At 27.4% G+C, this 19,996-nt stretch overlaps 3 protein-coding genes and 1 non-coding gene across 7 annotated transcripts; 3 read left to right on the top strand and 1 right to left on the bottom strand.

Moving 5' to 3' along the window:
- Window positions 1–522: 522 nt before the first annotated feature.
- On the top strand, window positions 523–3,271 carry LOC127258369 (putative NAC domain-containing protein 94). 2 transcript variants are annotated; one of them, XM_051285183.1, is made up of 3 exons: window positions 523–855; window positions 976–1,319; window positions 2,684–3,271. In XM_051285183.1, the coding sequence occupies exons 1-3, from the start codon at window positions 768–770 to the stop codon at window positions 3,218–3,220; spliced, it is 969 nt and encodes a 322-aa protein (XP_051141140.1). In that variant the 5' UTR covers window positions 523–767; the 3' UTR covers window positions 3,221–3,271. The 2 variants fall into 2 exon arrangements, with proteins under 2 accessions (XP_051141140.1, XP_051141139.1); XM_051285182.1 differs by having other exon boundaries at window positions 523–878.
- Window positions 3,272–3,347: 76 nt separating this feature from the next.
- Window positions 3,348–3,427, top strand: TRNAL-CAG (transfer RNA leucine (anticodon CAG)). Its single transcript has one exon. It is a non-coding gene; the product is annotated as a tRNA-Leu (tRNA).
- A 185-nt stretch (window positions 3,428–3,612) lies between these two features.
- On the bottom strand, window positions 3,613–6,665 carry LOC127258632 (uncharacterized). Of its 3 annotated transcripts, none has more exons than XM_051285562.1 (5): window positions 6,190–6,665; window positions 4,993–6,117; window positions 4,497–4,913; window positions 4,107–4,336; window positions 3,613–4,015 (listed from the first exon to the last, which is right to left on the bottom strand). In XM_051285562.1, the coding sequence occupies exons 2-5, from the start codon at window positions 5,993–5,995 to the stop codon at window positions 3,758–3,760; spliced, it is 1,908 nt and encodes a 635-aa protein (XP_051141519.1). In that variant the 5' UTR covers window positions 5,996–6,117; window positions 6,190–6,665; the 3' UTR covers window positions 3,613–3,757. The 3 variants fall into 3 exon arrangements, with proteins under 3 accessions (XP_051141519.1, XP_051141518.1, XP_051141520.1); XM_051285563.1 differs by having other exon boundaries at window positions 3,614–4,015; window positions 4,993–5,789; window positions 5,886–6,665; XM_051285561.1 differs by having other exon boundaries at window positions 4,993–6,665.
- A 7,189-nt stretch (window positions 6,666–13,854) lies between these two features.
- Window positions 13,855–14,142, top strand: LOC127258076 (mini zinc finger protein 3-like). The gene has a single exon (XM_051284716.1). It carries the CDS (start codon window positions 13,855–13,857, stop codon window positions 14,140–14,142), a length of 288 nt encoding a protein of 95 aa, XP_051140673.1.
- Window positions 14,143–19,996: the final 5,854 nt, after the last annotated feature.

The following is a 19,996-nucleotide window of genomic DNA, read 5'->3' as shown; positions in this document are numbered from 1 at the left end:
TGTGTTGAACCGGTCCAATTAATTTTGAGTGTGTACAATTTTTATACGTTACTTTTTTGTCATTTTTTTTAATAAAATGAGATCCACTCTATCATATTTGTTTGTCATTTTTTATTTTTGTAATAAAATAATATGTATCAAATAGAGGAATATAATGCAATTAAATCTAATTGATGATATAATCTGAATCTGAATTACTAGTAAATTATTTCATTTATTAGAATTAAAGACTGTATTCATTCATGCATCTATATCAAAGTAACAACATATTGTTCAAACCCCCACCTCACCTTACATCATATACATACATATATATATATATATATATATATTATAAATAAATAAATTTTGGCATTAGGGAACAGAGAAGAGAAGGTTGCTTTGTCTGTAGTCACTCAGTCGTAATCCCAAAATATCTATAAAAATGAATTATTATTATTAGTATTCCCCAATCCAATCTTCATATAAAATCTAATCTAATCTAATATATTCTTAGGAACCCTCAATAAACCACATATCCCCATATACCCACCAAATCATCATTCAATTTATGAACCCCTTTCTCAATTTTATTCATTTTTACCATTCCAAATCATTCAACAAATTAATTAGAGATTGATCATATCCAACAAGAAAAATGATGATGATGATCATGGATCCAAACAAGATTAATACAACCATCACTTCTCAGCCTCCTCAAGATCACACGACCAACTCCGACGATTTCCCGACGTCGCCGATGCCGGGTTTCCGGTTCCATCCAACCGATGAAGAGCTCATCGCGTTCTACCTCAAAAGAAAGCTTCAGCTCAAACCCCTCCCCGTCGACCTCATTAGGCAGGTCGACATCTACAAGTACGATCCATGGGACCTTCCGAGTAAGATACTCATACAAACATACATCAATTAATTACTTACTAATTTTTGCGAGCATACTTTAAAAAATAAAATAAAAAAAAAATCGAATATACACAGAATTGGCCTCGACAACAACAGGGGAGAAGGAATGGTACTTCTACTGTCCGAGGGACCGGAAATACCGAAACAGCACGAGGCCTAATCGGGTCACTGGATCGGGCTTCTGGAAGGCCACCGGCACCGATAGGCCTATTTACTCCTCCGACGGGACTAAATGCATCGGCCTAAAGAAGTCGTTGGTGTTCTACCGCGGCCGGGCTGCCAAAGGTGCCAAAACCGATTGGATGATGCACGAGTTCCGGCTCCCTTCTGCGCCGGACCGATCCCTGCCGCCACTGCCAACATCAACAACAGCAACCACTGACAAAAAATCGATCAATAGGAACCATCTTCCGTCAACGGTAATACTCTCTCTGTTAGAGATACTTATGTCAGTTTATTTATTTTTATAGCAAAATTGTTCATAACTCTTCTATAGTTTCGAAATTCATTGTATATCACGTATATTTTAAAAATTATATAGCACCCTTTTATATTTTAAAAATATTGTATGAACCCCCGCCATACAAAAAATACTGATAGAAATAATTTTTTCATAAAAAAAAAATATATATAAAAAGGGATTTTCATGTAACATTTTTAAGGTATAAATGGCACAATGCAAAAAATATTGATTAGAAATCATCTTTTTCATAACAAAAATAAAATGTAAAAATAAGTTTCACCTTAACATTTTTAAAGTATAAAAAAAATTTACACTCACTTTCGAAAACAAAATTAAATTATTAATTTTGCCTAAGTTTATGTTGAACTTATGCATAGGGTGCGTTTGGCAATTCGCTGATAGCTTTTAGCTGTTAGCTGATTAAATTAGCTGGTTTGACTAGCTAATTCAATTAGCGGTTTGTATTAAAGTGTTTGGTAAAATAACTCTTTGACATTAGCTATTTATATTAAGGACATTGATATGTTATTTTATAAAATATTTAATTTTGTTCATTTTGGTTTGAAATTTATGAGAATTTTTGTTATTAATTATTGAAAATTATAAAATATTTATTTTTTATTTTTATTATTTAGATCCGAAAAAATTATTTTTACTAAAAAAATAATAATTTTTTTATTGAAATTATATAAAATATAAAATAATAAATCTTTCGTATATATATTTTTATTGTGTTAATTATTATTTTAATATATAAAAATAAATTAATAACCTTTGTTTTTTCTATTTGATTTAGTTATAAATTATATATTTTACAAATAAAATAATTTTATATCTAATAATTAATAATAGTAATTATTTTAAATTTACAAAAAAAAATTAAATATATTAAAAATATTTAATAAATACTGCTATAAAAATATATTTATATGTAAAAAATAAATAATTAAGTTTTAAGGATAAAAAGGAATAAACAAAATTAAAATGAAAAAGCTCTTTCAAAATGCTGGGTGATGAGCTTTTCAAAAATTAGCTTTTTGGGTCATAAACGCTCTTTCAAGAAAAGCTAATTTACCAAACACCTAGCTTTTTGACTAGTCAAACAACTAAAAACTGTTGAATAAGTTAAAAACTCTTAAAAAAACGCTGTTTCCCAAACATTTCCATAATCTAATAACAAATAGCTTTAAAAAAATAATAATCAATATATAATACGGCATAAAAATCACAGTAGGGAGTATAAACATCTCTTCCAAGCAATTAATTCAATCAGATAATCCAATTGACCTAATTAATCAATGATCTCCATTAACCGAACAGGATTCATGGGCCATTTGTCGGATTTTCAAGAAGACGGCGGCAGCCGCCGCCTCCAGGGCGGCGGTGCTTTCCCAATCTTGGCAGGCCCTGTCGTCTTCATCGGCCCCACCACTCGATGGTTGTTACTACAGTAACTTGGTCGAATCAGAAACGATGATCCACTCGAATTGCTACTCATCATCGGATCTTCCTTCATCGTTCAAATCCAATGCTGCAGATTGCTTCCCGGATAACCTCGGATTTCCCCAAGGCTCAGATTCAGAGACGACCGTTAAAATTGGTGCAGCAGGTGACCTAACCTCCATGCTTTTCTGCCAATCTGCAGCCATGGATTCTTCCAATTACAGATTGCAGACTGCTGCTGACATAAACATGCCGGACGACGAAGAAGGTATCAATATGATCCGACAGATGGGATTCCCTTTCAGCTTGGCTGCAACAACAGCTGCACAAGGACAAGGACAAGATTCATGGGATTATTCTCTACCTCCATATCCTACTGAGATTTCATCCTCTAACCACTCTACCAACAACTAACTGCTATACATAAATTAATTTTTCTTGCCATGTAACGTAATGTACAGTTAATTACCCAAAAAAAAAAAAGTGAAATGAAATTACTTTTGTGTTTATCTATTTTTTGTGATCAAATATAAACAAAACTGTCAAGATGGCCGAGCGGTCTAAGGCGCCAGTTTCAGGTACTGGTCCGAAAGGGCGTGGGTTCAAATCCCACTCTTGACACAATTTTTTTTTAGTTTTCCTTTCTTTACCATTTTTATCCCCTTCTCTTGACATATTTTTGTCCAATTTTGTGCATTAGCAAGGACTCTCTCCGTCCCAAACATCATGCAATATGAATAATAATTTATTATACTTAATTTCTACTCCACAATTTATTCCCTCACATTATTCAAATAAAAAAAATTAGAGTATTATTTTGTTCTTCTTCTTCTTTATTTAATTATTCATTTAATCAGAGTAGTTCTGCCATTGCCAAAGCAAGCTATAGAAGCAACTATCTACTTCTTCTATGGATCGATTCAATTAATTAATTGGTGACAAAATTAAAATCTAACAAGGGAAGAGCAAGAAAGCAGGCTCTACATATAATCTCCTATCGACAAAACTAATCCTATCAAGCTTGTTATGACACCATTGCAACTGATCCCTCGTTATCTTCGACATGTTCAATGTCCTCCCGACTAATCTCATGTCCACCTGCGAGAAAAACCACAGCACGTGGTCGTACTCGTCGTCTCCCCGGCATCGGCTCATTTTCCTCAGGATGCACTTTTCGCTCTTAACTACTTCCCGGAGCTTCCTCTGCTTCTGCATTTCAAAACGATCTTATTACATCATATGGTATATCGAGTTGATTGTGTGATTATTACAATCTTTGTCGATGATGGGAAATACGAACCTTTTGGAGAGCCTTCTTGGCCTCCATTAGTAGCTTGAGGTCTTCCGGAAAAGCGAGCTCCGGAAGCTTTTTGTCGCCTGAGACAATGCAGTCCTTGTCAGCCCGGACAAATCGCCAGAATACCCGAATCGATTCTTCGAGAATTTCCACGAGAGTTTCGCTGGTGACGATGTAGGCGTCTTCTCCGTTGTCTGATTTCCAGTTCTTTCTTCTGTCTTTCGGGTTGTCCTCTGTCGGAAATAATTAAAGTTATTATATTAAATGATCATCTCACCTAAATACGCCAGGTAGACCATCTTTAAACTAGATCATTAATTACATATTACATAATCTTTTAATGCAACGGCGCCGCCAAAAGTAGGTGTAATAATCTAAATAGCTCATACTCACGTCTTATTACGGGGATTTGAAGAAGATTGCGATGCGCGCGCCGCGTGGTGACGTAATGCTGCAATCGCGGGCCGCGGAACGGTTCGTCTTCGATGAATCTATGCATCAGCACTTGAAACTGCTGGAACTCGCCGGCGACTTTGTTGTATGTTCGAACGCCACGTGGATCGTTGTCGCACAAATCCAGGGCCTTCTCATACTGCCATTGTAAGAACTCCCACGAAAGACACGTGTGCGCCACGTACACGGCTTCTAGATCCTCCTGCAGCTCCTTTACGAACTTCTTCATCGGATCATCCGCGCCGTGGACTCTGTTCTTAAAGAGATGCAGAGGATTCTGGGACAGGACAGATCTGAAGGTCGGCGATGATTTTTCCTTGGACAAGGATTGCAGAGGATCCTTCAGCTGCAGACAACCTGCAACTTCGATTAGCTCCCGAGAACAATCGACGAGAATGTAATAAGGAAACAGCAGGTTAGTTAGTTAATTTATTACCAATAGCATACATCTTCTGGTAGCTGACAATGTCGAATTTTCGCATTCTTTCGTGGTAAGTTTTGTAGAATCTGTGGAGATCGCCGAAGGAATCTTGGCGCTGGAATTCGTCGATTTTCCATGGCTTCAAGTCTTCCATGAGTATCTTAGGGGAGGTTTCGGATTCTTCTAGAATGGTGGGAAGCCCTGTTGCCTTCACCTTCTTCAGCTCCATTTTTAGCTGCTCGATCAGCTCTTGATGCTCCCACAGACTGTCTGAATCCTCGCATTCGGCATCTTCTTCTTCGGAATCATCCTCGAAATCGTCTATGTTGTCTGAATACTCAACATTTTCATTATCATCAAAGTCCTGCTCGGACAAGAAACCTTTGTCTAGGTTAATATCATCGACCTGTGATGAATCTTCTTCGGTAAAATCCCATTTATAATCGCTGCTGATTTCCATTTCCTCCACAAAATCAATCTCCGACAAGAAACCATTGGTGTAAGAATTCGAAGAACCGCTCTCCAAATCACAATTTTCAACACTAAATTGATTCTCATCAAGATCAAGATCAACAGCATCTTCTTCCTCAATTCCTTCATCAATCTCTAAATTTCCACCGGGATCATCGTCAATTTCATCGAAAAGATTACCTCCTTCTTTCTGGATTTGTCTGAACTCTTCGTAACTGGGGAACTTGAATTTCAAACACACCTCTTCATTCTCTCCTTCATCGTCGTCCCCATCATCCGGCTCTACAAAATTCTTCAATCTCTGATCATTCTTTTCACTACGGCCATTGTCCCCTCCCAGCCTGGAGCACGACCATCGAATCAAAACCCGATCAACAAAAACCATAACCACACACACACACACACAAAAAGAAACCTTAAAGAACAAAAACGAAAACCTGAAAATGTACGAGGAGAAGAACCCTAAGAGAAAGGCAAGATATAGGGAGACAGCGCGAGGCAAGAGAACCAACTTCTGCAACAAAAACCGGAATTTCGAACCGGCCATGGAGAGGCATGAAAATCGAGATTAGAGGGGTCGGTGGAGACGATGGATTGAGTTGGAAGCAAAGGGAGAAATGCAATCCATGGGTGGTTTGAATTATTCAGAGATGGAAATGGACTCAGCACCTGTAAACAAAATTCGCATGAAACCACAACAGACCCCTCGAAAATCTGACTCGAAAGAAGTTGATGTCCGACCTCATCGGATTAGGGCACCCAATTTTAGGGTTTTTTCTTTTCAGATTTTTCAAACCTTCAGTTTTTGGGCTGTGATCGCTGCGTTGATCGCCTCCTTCCACACCTCCTCCAATTCGCCCATGTTTTTGCCCCAACTTATTATTATTATTATTATTATTTTCAATAAATATTACAATTATTATTTTCCTTCTAGGGAAAATCAGGAAGAAAAAGTCGAAAGACTTTTATAAAGGAAATCCACATATAATATACAATACACCAAACAGAAGGTCAATGGCTTTGACCTTTGAATAGAACGAAGACTGTGGAAGTTCTAGTGTGGGTGGACCGGACCCTCCACCGTTGACTGATGGACGACTTTTTTGTACTGTTCTTCTCATTACACTCCTCGTTCGTGTATATATATATATATATATATATTATCAATTGTTGGAGTCCTGATTGGGTTAATAAAGATGTGAAAACCGGGTGTGTTTACGTGGAATTTTATCCTTAATTATACTATTTTAATTTTATTTTTTTTAAATATCAAATTAAATATTAACTTTTTTTTTATTACAATTAAATTTAATTTTACATTCAAAACATCACGTCAATACCTATTTATTTTACATCAAACAACTATTTCAATTCAAAAAACTAAAATCTTACGAGTAAACACACGTAAAATACAACATATACACACGTATCCTCCCAAGACCAAACATTCAAAGCTAGAAATATTTTACCGCTTGATTTACAAAAGAGTTTGACTCTAACAACAAAGAGTTATACTTTCTAAATTTAAATGTTCACTTACAAGATTTTTTTTTTTTTTTTTTTTTTTTGTTTATTAACTACATATTCATTACTTGTTACAAATATTTTTTTGATACGGAGACAAGATCATATGCTGACATTAATTTTTAATTCAGCACTACTGAATTACATCCTAACTATTAATTAAATAAAATTAATTAAGTTATTTTAAACATTAAAAATTCACCAAAACAGAGGAAGTATATGCACGTAGATTTTATTTGAAGAAATTAATAATAGTATTTATTATTATACTAACTACTTTAATGCGTTGTTAGTTCATATAATAATATATTATATTTATATTAAATAAATATTCATTTATTCCTATAAAATTAGTTTTTTTTTTTAAGAAGTTTAAAAAATATTGTATGACATAGTTAATTAGTTTGATTAATTTATATAATATTTGTAATGCATTTTTATTTCAATTAATTTATTTGGTGAAATATTAAAATAAAAATAAAATAATTATTTTTTATTTTATATTTTGAAATTAATTTTTTTAATAAAATTATTATATCAATTGTAAAATAATCACGTCTTTTATGGTTGTTTTAAAAAAATAATTTTTTAAAAATAAAAATTACTAGTTTTGCTATTTTTTATTTATTATTAAAGAAAATTTATAATATTTTACCTATTTTTCTTATAATTCATATTGGGTCAAATGAGTATAAATAGACGGAGGGAGTATTATTTTCTTTTATAAATAATCACGTCAAAATACTATTTATACAAAAATTTAAATCTAACATTTTATTTTAAATTAATTTCAAACCAATAATTTTATGTGAAATTTCTTCTAATTTTCCTATATGATTTTTTGTTAGGCATTACTTAATCTATGTAAAATACTTAGCTAGCCAGAAAGAATTCAACTCTATTTTCTCAATACTAATTTTTTTAGAAATAATAATAATACTAATAAAAAAGGGTCTCTCTTATCTTTTTCAATGTAGATTATTGTACAATTTTCATAACCCATTTTTTTGCCCATAACCGAATTCCAGAGTTTCAAGAATTTTTTCTAGTAAGTTTGGTCGTTTTTTTTGTTTTTTTTGTTTTTTTTTGTTTTTTTTTTTTTTTAAATGATGTGAGAATCCGCAGTCGCTACCAGAAAGTGCGTAGTGCGCACTGGGTAAATTTCCAGTCGAATCTAATACCCTACAAATCAAGCCCGACCGAAAAGTCCAGGTGACCCTCACGATCACAAGTCAGTTTTTTGGAGAGGTTGAAAATAGTCTATTGTAAAATTAAATTTTTATTTCTCACATCATAAAGAAAACTACTTCGTCCATCCTAGATATAATGTTATAATTACTTGTAGACAGCTTAATTTAAAAGAGTATAATTAATAAATAATTATATTATAATAAAAATAATTATAAATTATAAATTTTAAAATAAAAGTAAAGTATGTAATCATTTCACAAAAACATATGACATAAAATATACAACGAACAAACAATCAAAATCGTGACATAATATGTGCGAAGGAGTGAGTATTATTTTATCTTAAATATTGCATAATTAAACATTTCTTTATTTATTTTTGGATCATGTGTGTGTCTCAGTTGCCAAATTTTGGGCTTACCGTTTAGTAAAGCCCAAGTAATAGGCCCAAAACAATGCCTTTTTGGAAGCAAAGGTGTTTTTTTTTTCTTACCATTTCATAATCTTCATCAACTATATGTCTTTTTTTTTTTTATTATGACGTGGAAACCGCAGTTGTTACCGAAAGTGCACTGGGTAAATCCTTGGTCGAACCTAATATATTGCATTGTTTGAACATAATTTGAGAGAATTTGGTCGCATTTATACCAAAATTTTCTAGCAGTGGACACTGTAGCCTTGTATGTATTTCAAAAAAATATTTAGGAATGACAATCGGAACGAATTGGCCAAAGACTCGGTCTTAGCGGGAACAAATTGTGGGTTTTATGATTTTAAATCCGGTCAGATTTAGAATGGGTCACGAATTTCATCAAAAATTCATTCCAAATCTGTTCACAGTTTGAACTTGTTTAAATTAATAACTATGAGAATTAATATTATATTTATATAATCATTAATATTATATACTTTTATTATTTTTTATTTTTGAATTTTTCACAAATTTTAATTGTATTGTATATCTTTTAATTTACTATTTTTTCAAACCCCATTATCACTGTCATTGAAAATATATAACTGTTTTCATTATTGAAATTTTTAATATTTAAAATACTTATTATTTAATATCTGAATTTTTAATTACGCTTTATTATATAATCTATAAATATCTTTTTAAAAAAATGATATATAAATATATTTTATGAAATAATTTGAATTTTTTGGATTGGTCCCAAACATTACAGGTTCAAGATGGGCCGGATTCTGTAGCCTATAATTTTCTAGCCAAGGAAAATTTGAAGTTTGGAAATTTTTTTCCGCTCTTTCGTCATACTTAAAATTATTTGAAATATATTTTTCAAAATTTAATTTCATACTTTTTTATATATATATTTTTTTGAATCAAATATATATATAAAAAAGTCATATACAGACCCGACGAAAAAGTCACGGAGGTTTGAACCCATGACTTCATGATCACAAATTCAACTCCTACAGCATCAGGTCATCCCTTACGGGACAAATATTCTTAAGAAGATGGGTTGGGTCGGTGATAAACAAAGCATGAGTGCTAACCAGCCTTTTAAGTGGCCCTTTAATCTTAGAGTTTGTTTGCTTGGGGTTGTAAATTGATTTGAAATCGAATATAGTTTTGAATTTTTATTTAAATAATATTTTAATTCAATATTTTGTGAAAAAAATATTACTTTCGTCCATCTCAACGGTCACATTTACTCTTTGCGTCATTGTACTTAATATTAAAAAAATTCTTATATTTGTATAAAGTTTGTACAAATATCATTCTATTAGTTAATATTTTTATTAAAAACTGTACAAAATGAATCACTATAATTTTAATTTGATATGTCAAATTATATTCAGGCTAAAAGAGCAGTTGCAACGACTTCTAAAATCGATGGGCCTTTGGGCCTGTCAGAAGCTTGATTTTTGTCATCTGTTAATGAATTTTATCAGTTTTGTAGGGTTTCATTATATTTACATTAACTAAATTAATATTGCCATTAAGTGTAGAGTTGATTGGTTATATATATATATAGTATAATAATAAATAGTTTAACTTATTTAAACTGTAATTTATATATTTATAAACACAATTTATGGTTTCATTTATTTTAAATTTATCCATCCAAATAACTGTATTTTTTTACTTTTTTGTTTTAATTGAATTTTCTATTTTATCAAATAAAAAAATTAATTCTTATTCTATGTTGAATTCTTTTTTCAACAATTCTATTTCATACTTTTGTTTTTTTTGCAATTTTATTATCTATATCAATTTTCTCCAGCTTTGTTGTGATGTAGATTAGGTGTGTTTCTTTGTACTGTTTGATTTGAAAAAAATTATTTGAATTTTTATTTAAATAATATTTAATTTGATACTTAAAACTATATATATATATATAACTTTTCTTTTTCTAAAAAAAAAATTAGAGTCTACAAATATTTTAATGGATTTTTAAAATTATTATTATTATTATTATTATTGGTGGTGTTATTGTTGTTATGATAAATAATATGATAATACTTATTAATATTATCATAATTTTTAATAAAAATAATAATTTAAAACTAAAATATATTAGTAAATTATTATGATTTTTTTAAAATATATATATTTTTATATTATAAATGTAATTTTAAAAAATATTATTATCATAATAAATATGTATTACTGTCTTTTTTTTCTTTTCAATTATCGAATATAATATATTGTCATTTCGGTGTAATTTTTCTTTTTCAATTATCGAGTACATTGTATTATCATCCGATAATGGTGAAATAGATATTTAAATATATATTTTTTGTTAAACCGTTAATTTATATTTATTTATTTATTTTAATATTTTTTTCAAAAATTGCAAATTATATTTTTTATGTAAAAAAGTTATATAAATAATAATAATAAATAATAAAGAAATATAAAACTAATTTAATATATTGAATGATAATATAATACTAAAATTATAAAATTAAAATTAGTAATTTACATGGTACAATATTTCTACATTATTAATAATTATATATTATTTATTAATATTAAGATTTATTTTATTAATAATTATATATTATATTTATAAAATTTGTGTTGGATATAAATTTATGTAATTAATCTATATTCATAAAAAAAAATATTATTTTACAATCCTATAAAATTCATATAAATCCATCGAACTCAGCGTAAACTTTGTAAATTTTCTAAATCTACATAAATCCATAAACTTTTTAAAATAAAATAAAATAAAAAATTCATTAAAATCTCAATTTAATACACCCCTTAAATTTACATAGTACTTTACCTATGAGATTTTTATTTTGGATTTTGATTTTTATTAATAAAATTTTGAATTGAAATAATTGTTATGTAATTAAATATGTATTAATGTAATATTTTGAACGAAAACTTAACTTTTAATTTAATATAACTAATGAAACATATGTTTAATTTAATATTTTAAATAATATTTTTTTCTTAAACAAGGAAGCCAAAATAAAAATTTTATAACTAAACACACTCAAATATATTTTTTAAATTTTCTGTGACTATTTATTAATTAGTATAATATTTTCAAAACTATATCAATCTCATTTTTTTTATTAATTATAAAAAAAATTAAAAACTTATATGAAACGAGCCTAAGAATGGATGGGTCAAAAAAAATAAAGGTTGATCGGGTTAGTGTTCGGCCTTGCACGCACTTAATTAGCCGTTACATTTCAAGTGCAGCACCCCTACCCTCCCCCCAACCTCTCGATTAGATTCATTGGAACTATTCCATTATTACTATGTTCAATTGCCGGCGGCGCTGCAGTGCTGAATGATTTAACATCACATGACATGGTTTCATACAAACGATATTTTATTTTAGCATATGACATATTCTTATACAACACAATACACTGTAATTATAAATAAATAACACGTACTTTTATTACATAAAATATATATTTGTAATAAAATTATGCATTAATTTTTTAAATTTAGCACCGTAATTTTTCCCTAATTCACCTTGACCCTCTCAATACAAAATTCCTCTCGTACGAGAGTGCACTCTTTGATGAGAGGGGGACTTTTATTATGGTTTTTATTTTTTTATTTAAAATTTAAAATTAATTTAAAATTTAAAATTTTACTTATCTATTTTATTTTTAGTTTATTATTCATAAAATAAATTATTGTTTTAATTTTATAATTAATACTTTTTCCGTTTCACTTAATTATCCCATCTTTTTATTTTCGTTTGTCAATATAATTTATCATTTTTTTTAAAATATAATTATACATTTTAATCATATTTTAAAATTCATAATTTATTATTTTAATTAAACTATTTATTCATTTTAAACTTAATTTATAATTATTTTTATTAAATTATAATTATTTTTACTACTAATTATACAATACTTAAAATTTTGTGTTAAGCTAAAAGGACAAATTAGCTGGGACGGAGAGAGTATTAATTTTTATACTTCCTCCGTCACGCAAGAAGGTTACTCTCTAGTTTTGTGTCATTGTATTTGACCTTAAAAATATTTTTATATTTGAATAATTTACTCCAAAAATATTATTGTATTTGTATTATAATAAACTAATAAACATAATTATGTCCATATCTCTTAATTTTTACTACGTATTGATATAATAATTAATATTAAAAAAATTACATGTAAAACACCAATGACAACCTTCTTGCGGGACAGAGAAAGTATTATAATTATTATATCTAACAAAAGATATTATATAATATTTTTATTTATATTTTGCATAAAGATTATTTAATAATATTAAATTTTACTTTATTTAATTAAAAAAAACTATATTTACTCATATAATTTTTTATGATCAAATAATAAAATATTATAAATTTAATATCTTGATATAATATTTAGAATATTTTTATAAATCAAATATATATATATATATAAAAATATTCGGTATTGTTTATAAATTAAAAAAATTATAAAAAGTAATATATAAAATAAAATATTCTTTAACCTGCGAAAAATAAATGGTGTGATGGGAGATATGCTGAATTTAAAATTTAACATTGTTCTAAACAATAAATTATGTGCTATTTGACATAACATAATATTACTGTATATGTTAATATAATATAAATACAACACATAAAAAGCTAGTATGTTATAATTTCAACAATACATAGACATCATACAATATTACTACAACTAGCTCACAACATTACTACAAATAATACATTTTATATGTTAATATAATACAAATACAATATGAACTAACAAAATATGTTATAGTCTCATACAACAATTGATTTTTAGCACAGGATATACTCTTATACAATACTATTGTTATTATTATTAAAAAACAACACATATTTTTGTTATACACACTATGTGTTGTTAATATATATAATGCGCGTTGATATATATTTTGCAGAAATAAAAGATATGATTTGAGATAAATCACTGAAAAAAGTCCGTAAAAATAGAGAAATGTATTTTTTTTTAACTTACGAAACTAGCCTAAGAATGGGAGGGTTAAAAAATATAGAGGTCGATAGGATTAGTGTTAGGCCTTGCGCGCAATTAATTAGCCGTTACATGCATTTCAAGTGCAGCATCCCTACCCTCCCTCCCAACTCTCGATCAGATTCATTGGAACTATTCCATTATTATCGTCAGAATAATTGTATCTATCTATATATCTACACAGAGAGAGAGAGAGAGAGAGCGAGAACTAGAGAGAGAGAGAGAGAGATGAAGAAACGGATGCAGGTGGTGGTGTTGAAGCGAGACGACGATCAATTTCGGAGAAACTCAGGAAATCCGGCGGCGGCGGTGCATTACGGGGAGTGCCGGAAAAACCAGGCGGCGAACGTGGGAAGATACGCGGTGGACGGCTGCGGCGAGTTCATGGCGTGCGGGGAGGAGGGGACTTCCGGAGCGCTGACCTGCGCCGCCTGCGGCTGCCACCGGAATTTCCACCGGCAGGAAGTGGTGGTTTGCGACAGCTCGCGCACGTGCGCGTCCTACCGATGCACGTGATGCATGTTTGTGTGGGAGTTGGGTGCATTATTATGGCGCCGGCCGGGCCGGCGGGTGTGTCAGCTGCTTTATGTGATCACACTTCCATCCGCTTATTATTTTATATTATTTTCATTTTTTTCACAAAATAAAATAAATCTCTAATTTATTTCTTTATTTTTAAAAATCTAATAATATATATATATACATATTGTATAACGAATTATTTAGTTTATTGGAAGCAAATCAATTTGTTATGTGTTAAAATGAAAATAATTAAAATTAATAAATATGGTACTGTTAATTGATGTATTATGGAGTAAATAATGTACTAGCACTATAGTGAAAAAGAAAAGTTTGATACAATTTACATATACATGTTGACATTTATTTATCTTATATCTTAATTACTTTGCTTAGATAGATCAATACTACCTCCGTTTTTGTATTCACATTGATGTTTATGTATGTTCTACATTTAATGTTATTTTTCTTTTTTTAAATATATACTACTATATTTTATATATTTTTATTTATAATTTATTTTAATTTTAATTAAAAGAATCAGTTATCTTAATTTATAATTATTTACATTATATTTTTATTATTTTTACTAAAATATTATATATTTTAATCACATTTTATATTTTTATATTTATAATTTGCTTTAATATAATTATTTGTATTATGAATATATTTTTTATTATTTACTAGTTAATATTTCTTCTAAATTTTCATATTTATCGTAACAAGAACATAAGACCGATAGAGTATTTTTTTATTTTTTTTTTTAAATAAATGAATCCAAATTTAACTATGTGCGCACGTGTGTGATGGACTATATATCAAAATTTAGGCGCCTTTTATACAATAACTTGTGTATTATTTGACTTTTTAGAAATATCATATTAAAACATATTTTTTATATAAAATATTAAATCAAATATTAGTTTTTAATAATTTTTAAACTTTTAAAACTCTTAAAGCATCTCTTGTGATGATATTAGGTATTTAGTTGGCGGGAGCAACCTTTAGGTATTTGTTGATTTTCAGGCATAAGTCAAATCTTTAAAGTTTAAACGAATGAATATGATACTCTGTAGTTTTTGGTTATTTATGATTTATTTTTTAAAAATAAAAAATAAATAAATTTTGTGAGTTTTCAATGAAAAAAAAAAATAATAATAAATAAAAATTGAATGCAACATTTAAAAAAAGAACTTGTTATAATCTTCTTACTTTGGCAGAAGGCCCATTGTCATAAAAATGAGCGATTCAATTTGTAGGATACCCAAATTTTGTAATGGGCTAATGATTTATTTATTTTTTCTGGTTTGTCAAGCCCATTATAACCCGGCCCACCTCAATATACACAAGATATATATATTTTGCTATTAAACATGATATTTTGAACTGAAATTATCGTAAATACATTTCTAAAGAAAAATATTGTAAGATTAAATAATAAAGATAATAATTTTAAAAATACAAGTGAACAAGTCTTATATGTAATTGAGAGTAAATCCCGAGTTTGTAAGAAAAAGAATATTGAAAATCCAGTTCAATTTAGAACTTAAGATAAGATTTTTGTACTTTCTAATAATATATTCCTTCCGTTCCATATTTATATATCCATTTGTATTTTGCATAAAGTTTTAGAAATATTAGTATTATATTGGTATAAAGTAGAAATAAAGGTAAAAAAGATTAAATTACCCCTATTATTGTATAATACAAAGGTAATGACATTTGTGTAATATATTGTAAATTATAAGACTATTTTGAATTTGATAGGTGTGCATGAGATTAAAATATATGTGAAAAGCATTGTACTCCTCTTTAATTTTTTATTATTGGTCTAGTTTCTGCACTTAATACATACTTCCTCCGTCCCACCGGAGTTGAACTATTTGATTATGGATACGGTATTTAAGGTAATAATATTTAATTAATTAATAATAATGAGTTATGATATTATTATATTATTCTTTTATAATTAATAATATTTTATAATTTTAAAGTAAATTTAATATATATAATTAAAAAATTAAAATATATGTTTAAATATTTAAAAATTATATAGCAATTAAAAACTATATGTAATATGGATATCATTTTGTAGAGAATAAAATTTTCTATAATACAAAGTAAATAAATTTTTTTTAATTTATAATTAATATAAATCAATTTTATAAAAGATGTGTAATTTTAAATATTGATAAAAATATATTTTTTTAGAAGAGAGATAAAAATAAAGAGGTTTTGAATGGATCCTACGTAATTGATGTATGTTATGTTGCTAATTAAGTTGATTTACATTTTTAAATGGTACGTTTTGATTTAATAATTGTTACTAAAAATAGAAATATGTCAATTATTACCGGACAAACAAAAATAGAAATAGTGTCAATTGTGATAGTACAGAGAAGGTATATGTTATTTCAATTAATTGTATATATATATCTAGATATATATATATTCAATCATCATTTTATTTAATGACAAAAAACTTCAATTAATAGAAATTTTATATTTTTCAATAAATACTATTTTAAAAATGATATAAATAATAATAAAGTTTACGCACTCATTACGCACTCATTACTTCTTGGGTGCTAACCTCTAAATGTTAGATGACCGGAATGTCTGTCTCAACTAAACGATTAAAATATTAAGAATATACATCATTAATTATTTTTTTAAATTATGAGAGTCTGTAATACGTCTCTTAAGATGCAAGTAGATGTATGTGAAACTTGCATATATATATATATATGTGTCGGATGAAAAATTTATGATTCTGATATCATATTTAAATATTTAAAAATCGTCAATAAATAAGCCATTAGAATTTAAAATATGTATTAATTGATAAATAATTTCTTCTAATTTGCTAAATAATTTTAAATCTTAAAACACTTTAAATATGATTCAAAAGATGTTTAAGAAAAAAATATACTCGTAATTAATATATATTTGTATGAAAATTGACTTTAAATATTCTGAATACATAACTAAAAATATAATTTAATTGTTATTATTGATTTAAATATAATTCACTTTAATAAATATATAAAAATTAATAAATGTTTTAAACACGAAAATATTAAATGTATTTATAAAAAATAATGTACCTATTTTTTACTTAAAATAAGATTATTATTCATTCTACACCGTTTTTAATAAAAATATATTACTCCTTCCGTCTCAATATAATAGTCTTGTTTACTATTTTTGTCCGTACCATAACAATAGTTTTATTTCCATGAATAATCATATCACCATAAAATTACCTTTACTTTTTCATTTTATTACACAATTGCCACTACTTTTTACACTAATACACTCTCAATGACAAAAAAGTCTTTTATCTATACTTTTTACCAACTATCAATATAATATCAATATTCCTTAAATTTCGTGCCCAACTCAATTAAAACTATAATTCTAAGACGGATGGAGTATTGTTTTCATAAAAATATCATATAAAAATATTATTTAAATCAAAACTCAAATTAAATACAATTATTTATAATTTTCAATTAAAATCTAGCAAATCCAAATAAAAGTTAAAAATAATTGTTTTTAGGCTAAATTATACATCACACATTGAATTATATATCACACATTGATCGTTTTTTCATTTGTTGCATGAAAACCAATTGTATTGGCATAAAATTTGTCTAAAATACATTTTTTTTGGTCCAAAATTAACGTCTAAACCTCATGATATTATATGAATGGCCTTTAGGCCATCTCCAACCATCCACTACATTTTTGCAGTTGTTACAGCAAAAATGCAGTTGATCTACGGTAATTTTACTCCAACCATAAACTCCAATTTTTGCTCTAAAAAGTATATTCCATATATATTCCTCTTTTATATTATTTTATATAACTTTTCATATTTATAAATTACACCCAAATTTTAATTTATTTTTATATTAGATCCATACACATATAAAGATAAACATGCATTTTAATTCTTTAGATAATATTGAAAAAAATATTTTCGGCATCATCTATTTTATTAAATTTTTAGGGTGTGTTTGTCCTAAGGATTTAGCTTGGAGCTTTTATTATTATTATTATTATTATTATTATTATTATTATTATTATTATTATTATTATTTATTATTATTATTATTTATTATTTATTATTTATATTATTATTATTATTATTATTATTATTATTATTATTATTAGGTAAGTATTGAAAATGATATTGGCTTGAATGAATGAATGTAAGAAATCCCTGAAATTGATTAATTGTTACGAAATCTGGACAAACAAATAGGACCAATTTAATATTGGTCACGTGAAGGGCTGAGATTAGAGTCTGCCCAATCAGATGTAACCACTATAATTACACCTTATTTTTCATTTTTTTTTTTTGTTATATTCACATTTACACCACATTTTAAAGCAATTATTCTTACACCATTGCCCCAAAAGTCATTAGAATTTCATTTCAAACCCTCAACTTATGGTTTGTTACGTGATTTTAAATTAAAATCAACACAATCTGACTTACATAGTTTCTAATAAAAATATAATTCAAAATACTATTTAAATAAAAATTCAAACTACAATCAAACAAACTCTTAATTTGGACCAAAAAAAAAAAGAAAAATAAATAAATTAAATTATATATTCATTATACTAATAATTATAACATTCAAATTAATCTAGTCGATAAATCGAATTAATTCGACACATATAATGGTGGGTGGGACATAAAAAATCGAAGATGATTTAAAGTCCAAGTTGCCATGTTCCAAGGTTTTGTAAAGAGAAGACATCATCGAAGCTTTGGTAATTAATTTCCATATTCATTAGTTCTTCTTCTGGTTAGACATACAAAGTTGCATAGATTTTGGTCCCGAATTTCAAACCCTAATCGGATCGGAGATCGTTTACGAATGACACGATCGCAAATATTAATTAATGGTTGTTGGTCCACGCCACAAACAATTTTTATTTTTATTTTTATTTTTTTCACAATAATAATAACAATAGATGAACTTGATGAATTTTCATCCAAGGAATGTATTTATTGAGTTCCATACTTAAATTTTATATAATGGAACATACTAGATTTTTCTAAAAATAAATAAATAAGAGAGTATTAAGAGAATAAATATATTTTTATTTTTATTTCATTTAAAGAATTAATATATAGCTACTTTTGTAAAATGAAACCAAACAAAAATTTAAGAGAAAAAATGTTATAAGCCTTTCTGTGAAACATTGCACTTTATTCTAAATTTAGGGTGTAGTTTTATTTTATTTTTTCAATTATATATGTCAAGAGACTGTGAAAATGACTGCAAAAAAATGGTTATTAATAAATAGAGGAGATCCGGTGCTGAATGAACCTCATTAAAATTAATTTACACGATTATAATAATAATAAAATTTAATTATATGAAATAAAATAATTAAGTTTCATGCCGTTCAGCATTCATGCTGAACAATTTGATTCAGCATCTGATCTCACTTCATTAATAAAATCGAAATAATTTAAATTTAGGGAAGTTTATATATATATATATCTAAATAAAAATATTTGTGGAAAATGACAACATTTTGTGTATCATTTTCAGTTGCTACAATTGTTATTAATTTGATCAAATTAGGAATGTTCTCCCTGGTCTACTTAGTGTATAATTTTGGAAAAATTTAAATGATTAAGTAGTTAAATACTATAATGATTACAAATAATTTAATGTTAACAGCCATGGAAAGAATGAATGGTGTCATGTAGATTTATGACAAAATTAATTATTGTATAAAAGGGACCACTGGAGGAATTAAATTGAAGAATTTTTGGAAATATACACACATATATATATATATATAATATAATATAAAT

This window comes from Andrographis paniculata, unplaced genomic scaffold (genome assembly GCF_009805555.1).
Source record: "Andrographis paniculata isolate CXL003 unplaced genomic scaffold, ASM980555v1 Contig59END, whole genome shotgun sequence".
NCBI classification, from domain to species: Eukaryota; Viridiplantae; Streptophyta; class Magnoliopsida; order Lamiales; family Acanthaceae; genus Andrographis; species Andrographis paniculata.
This window is presented reverse-complemented; position numbering and strand designations above follow the sequence as displayed.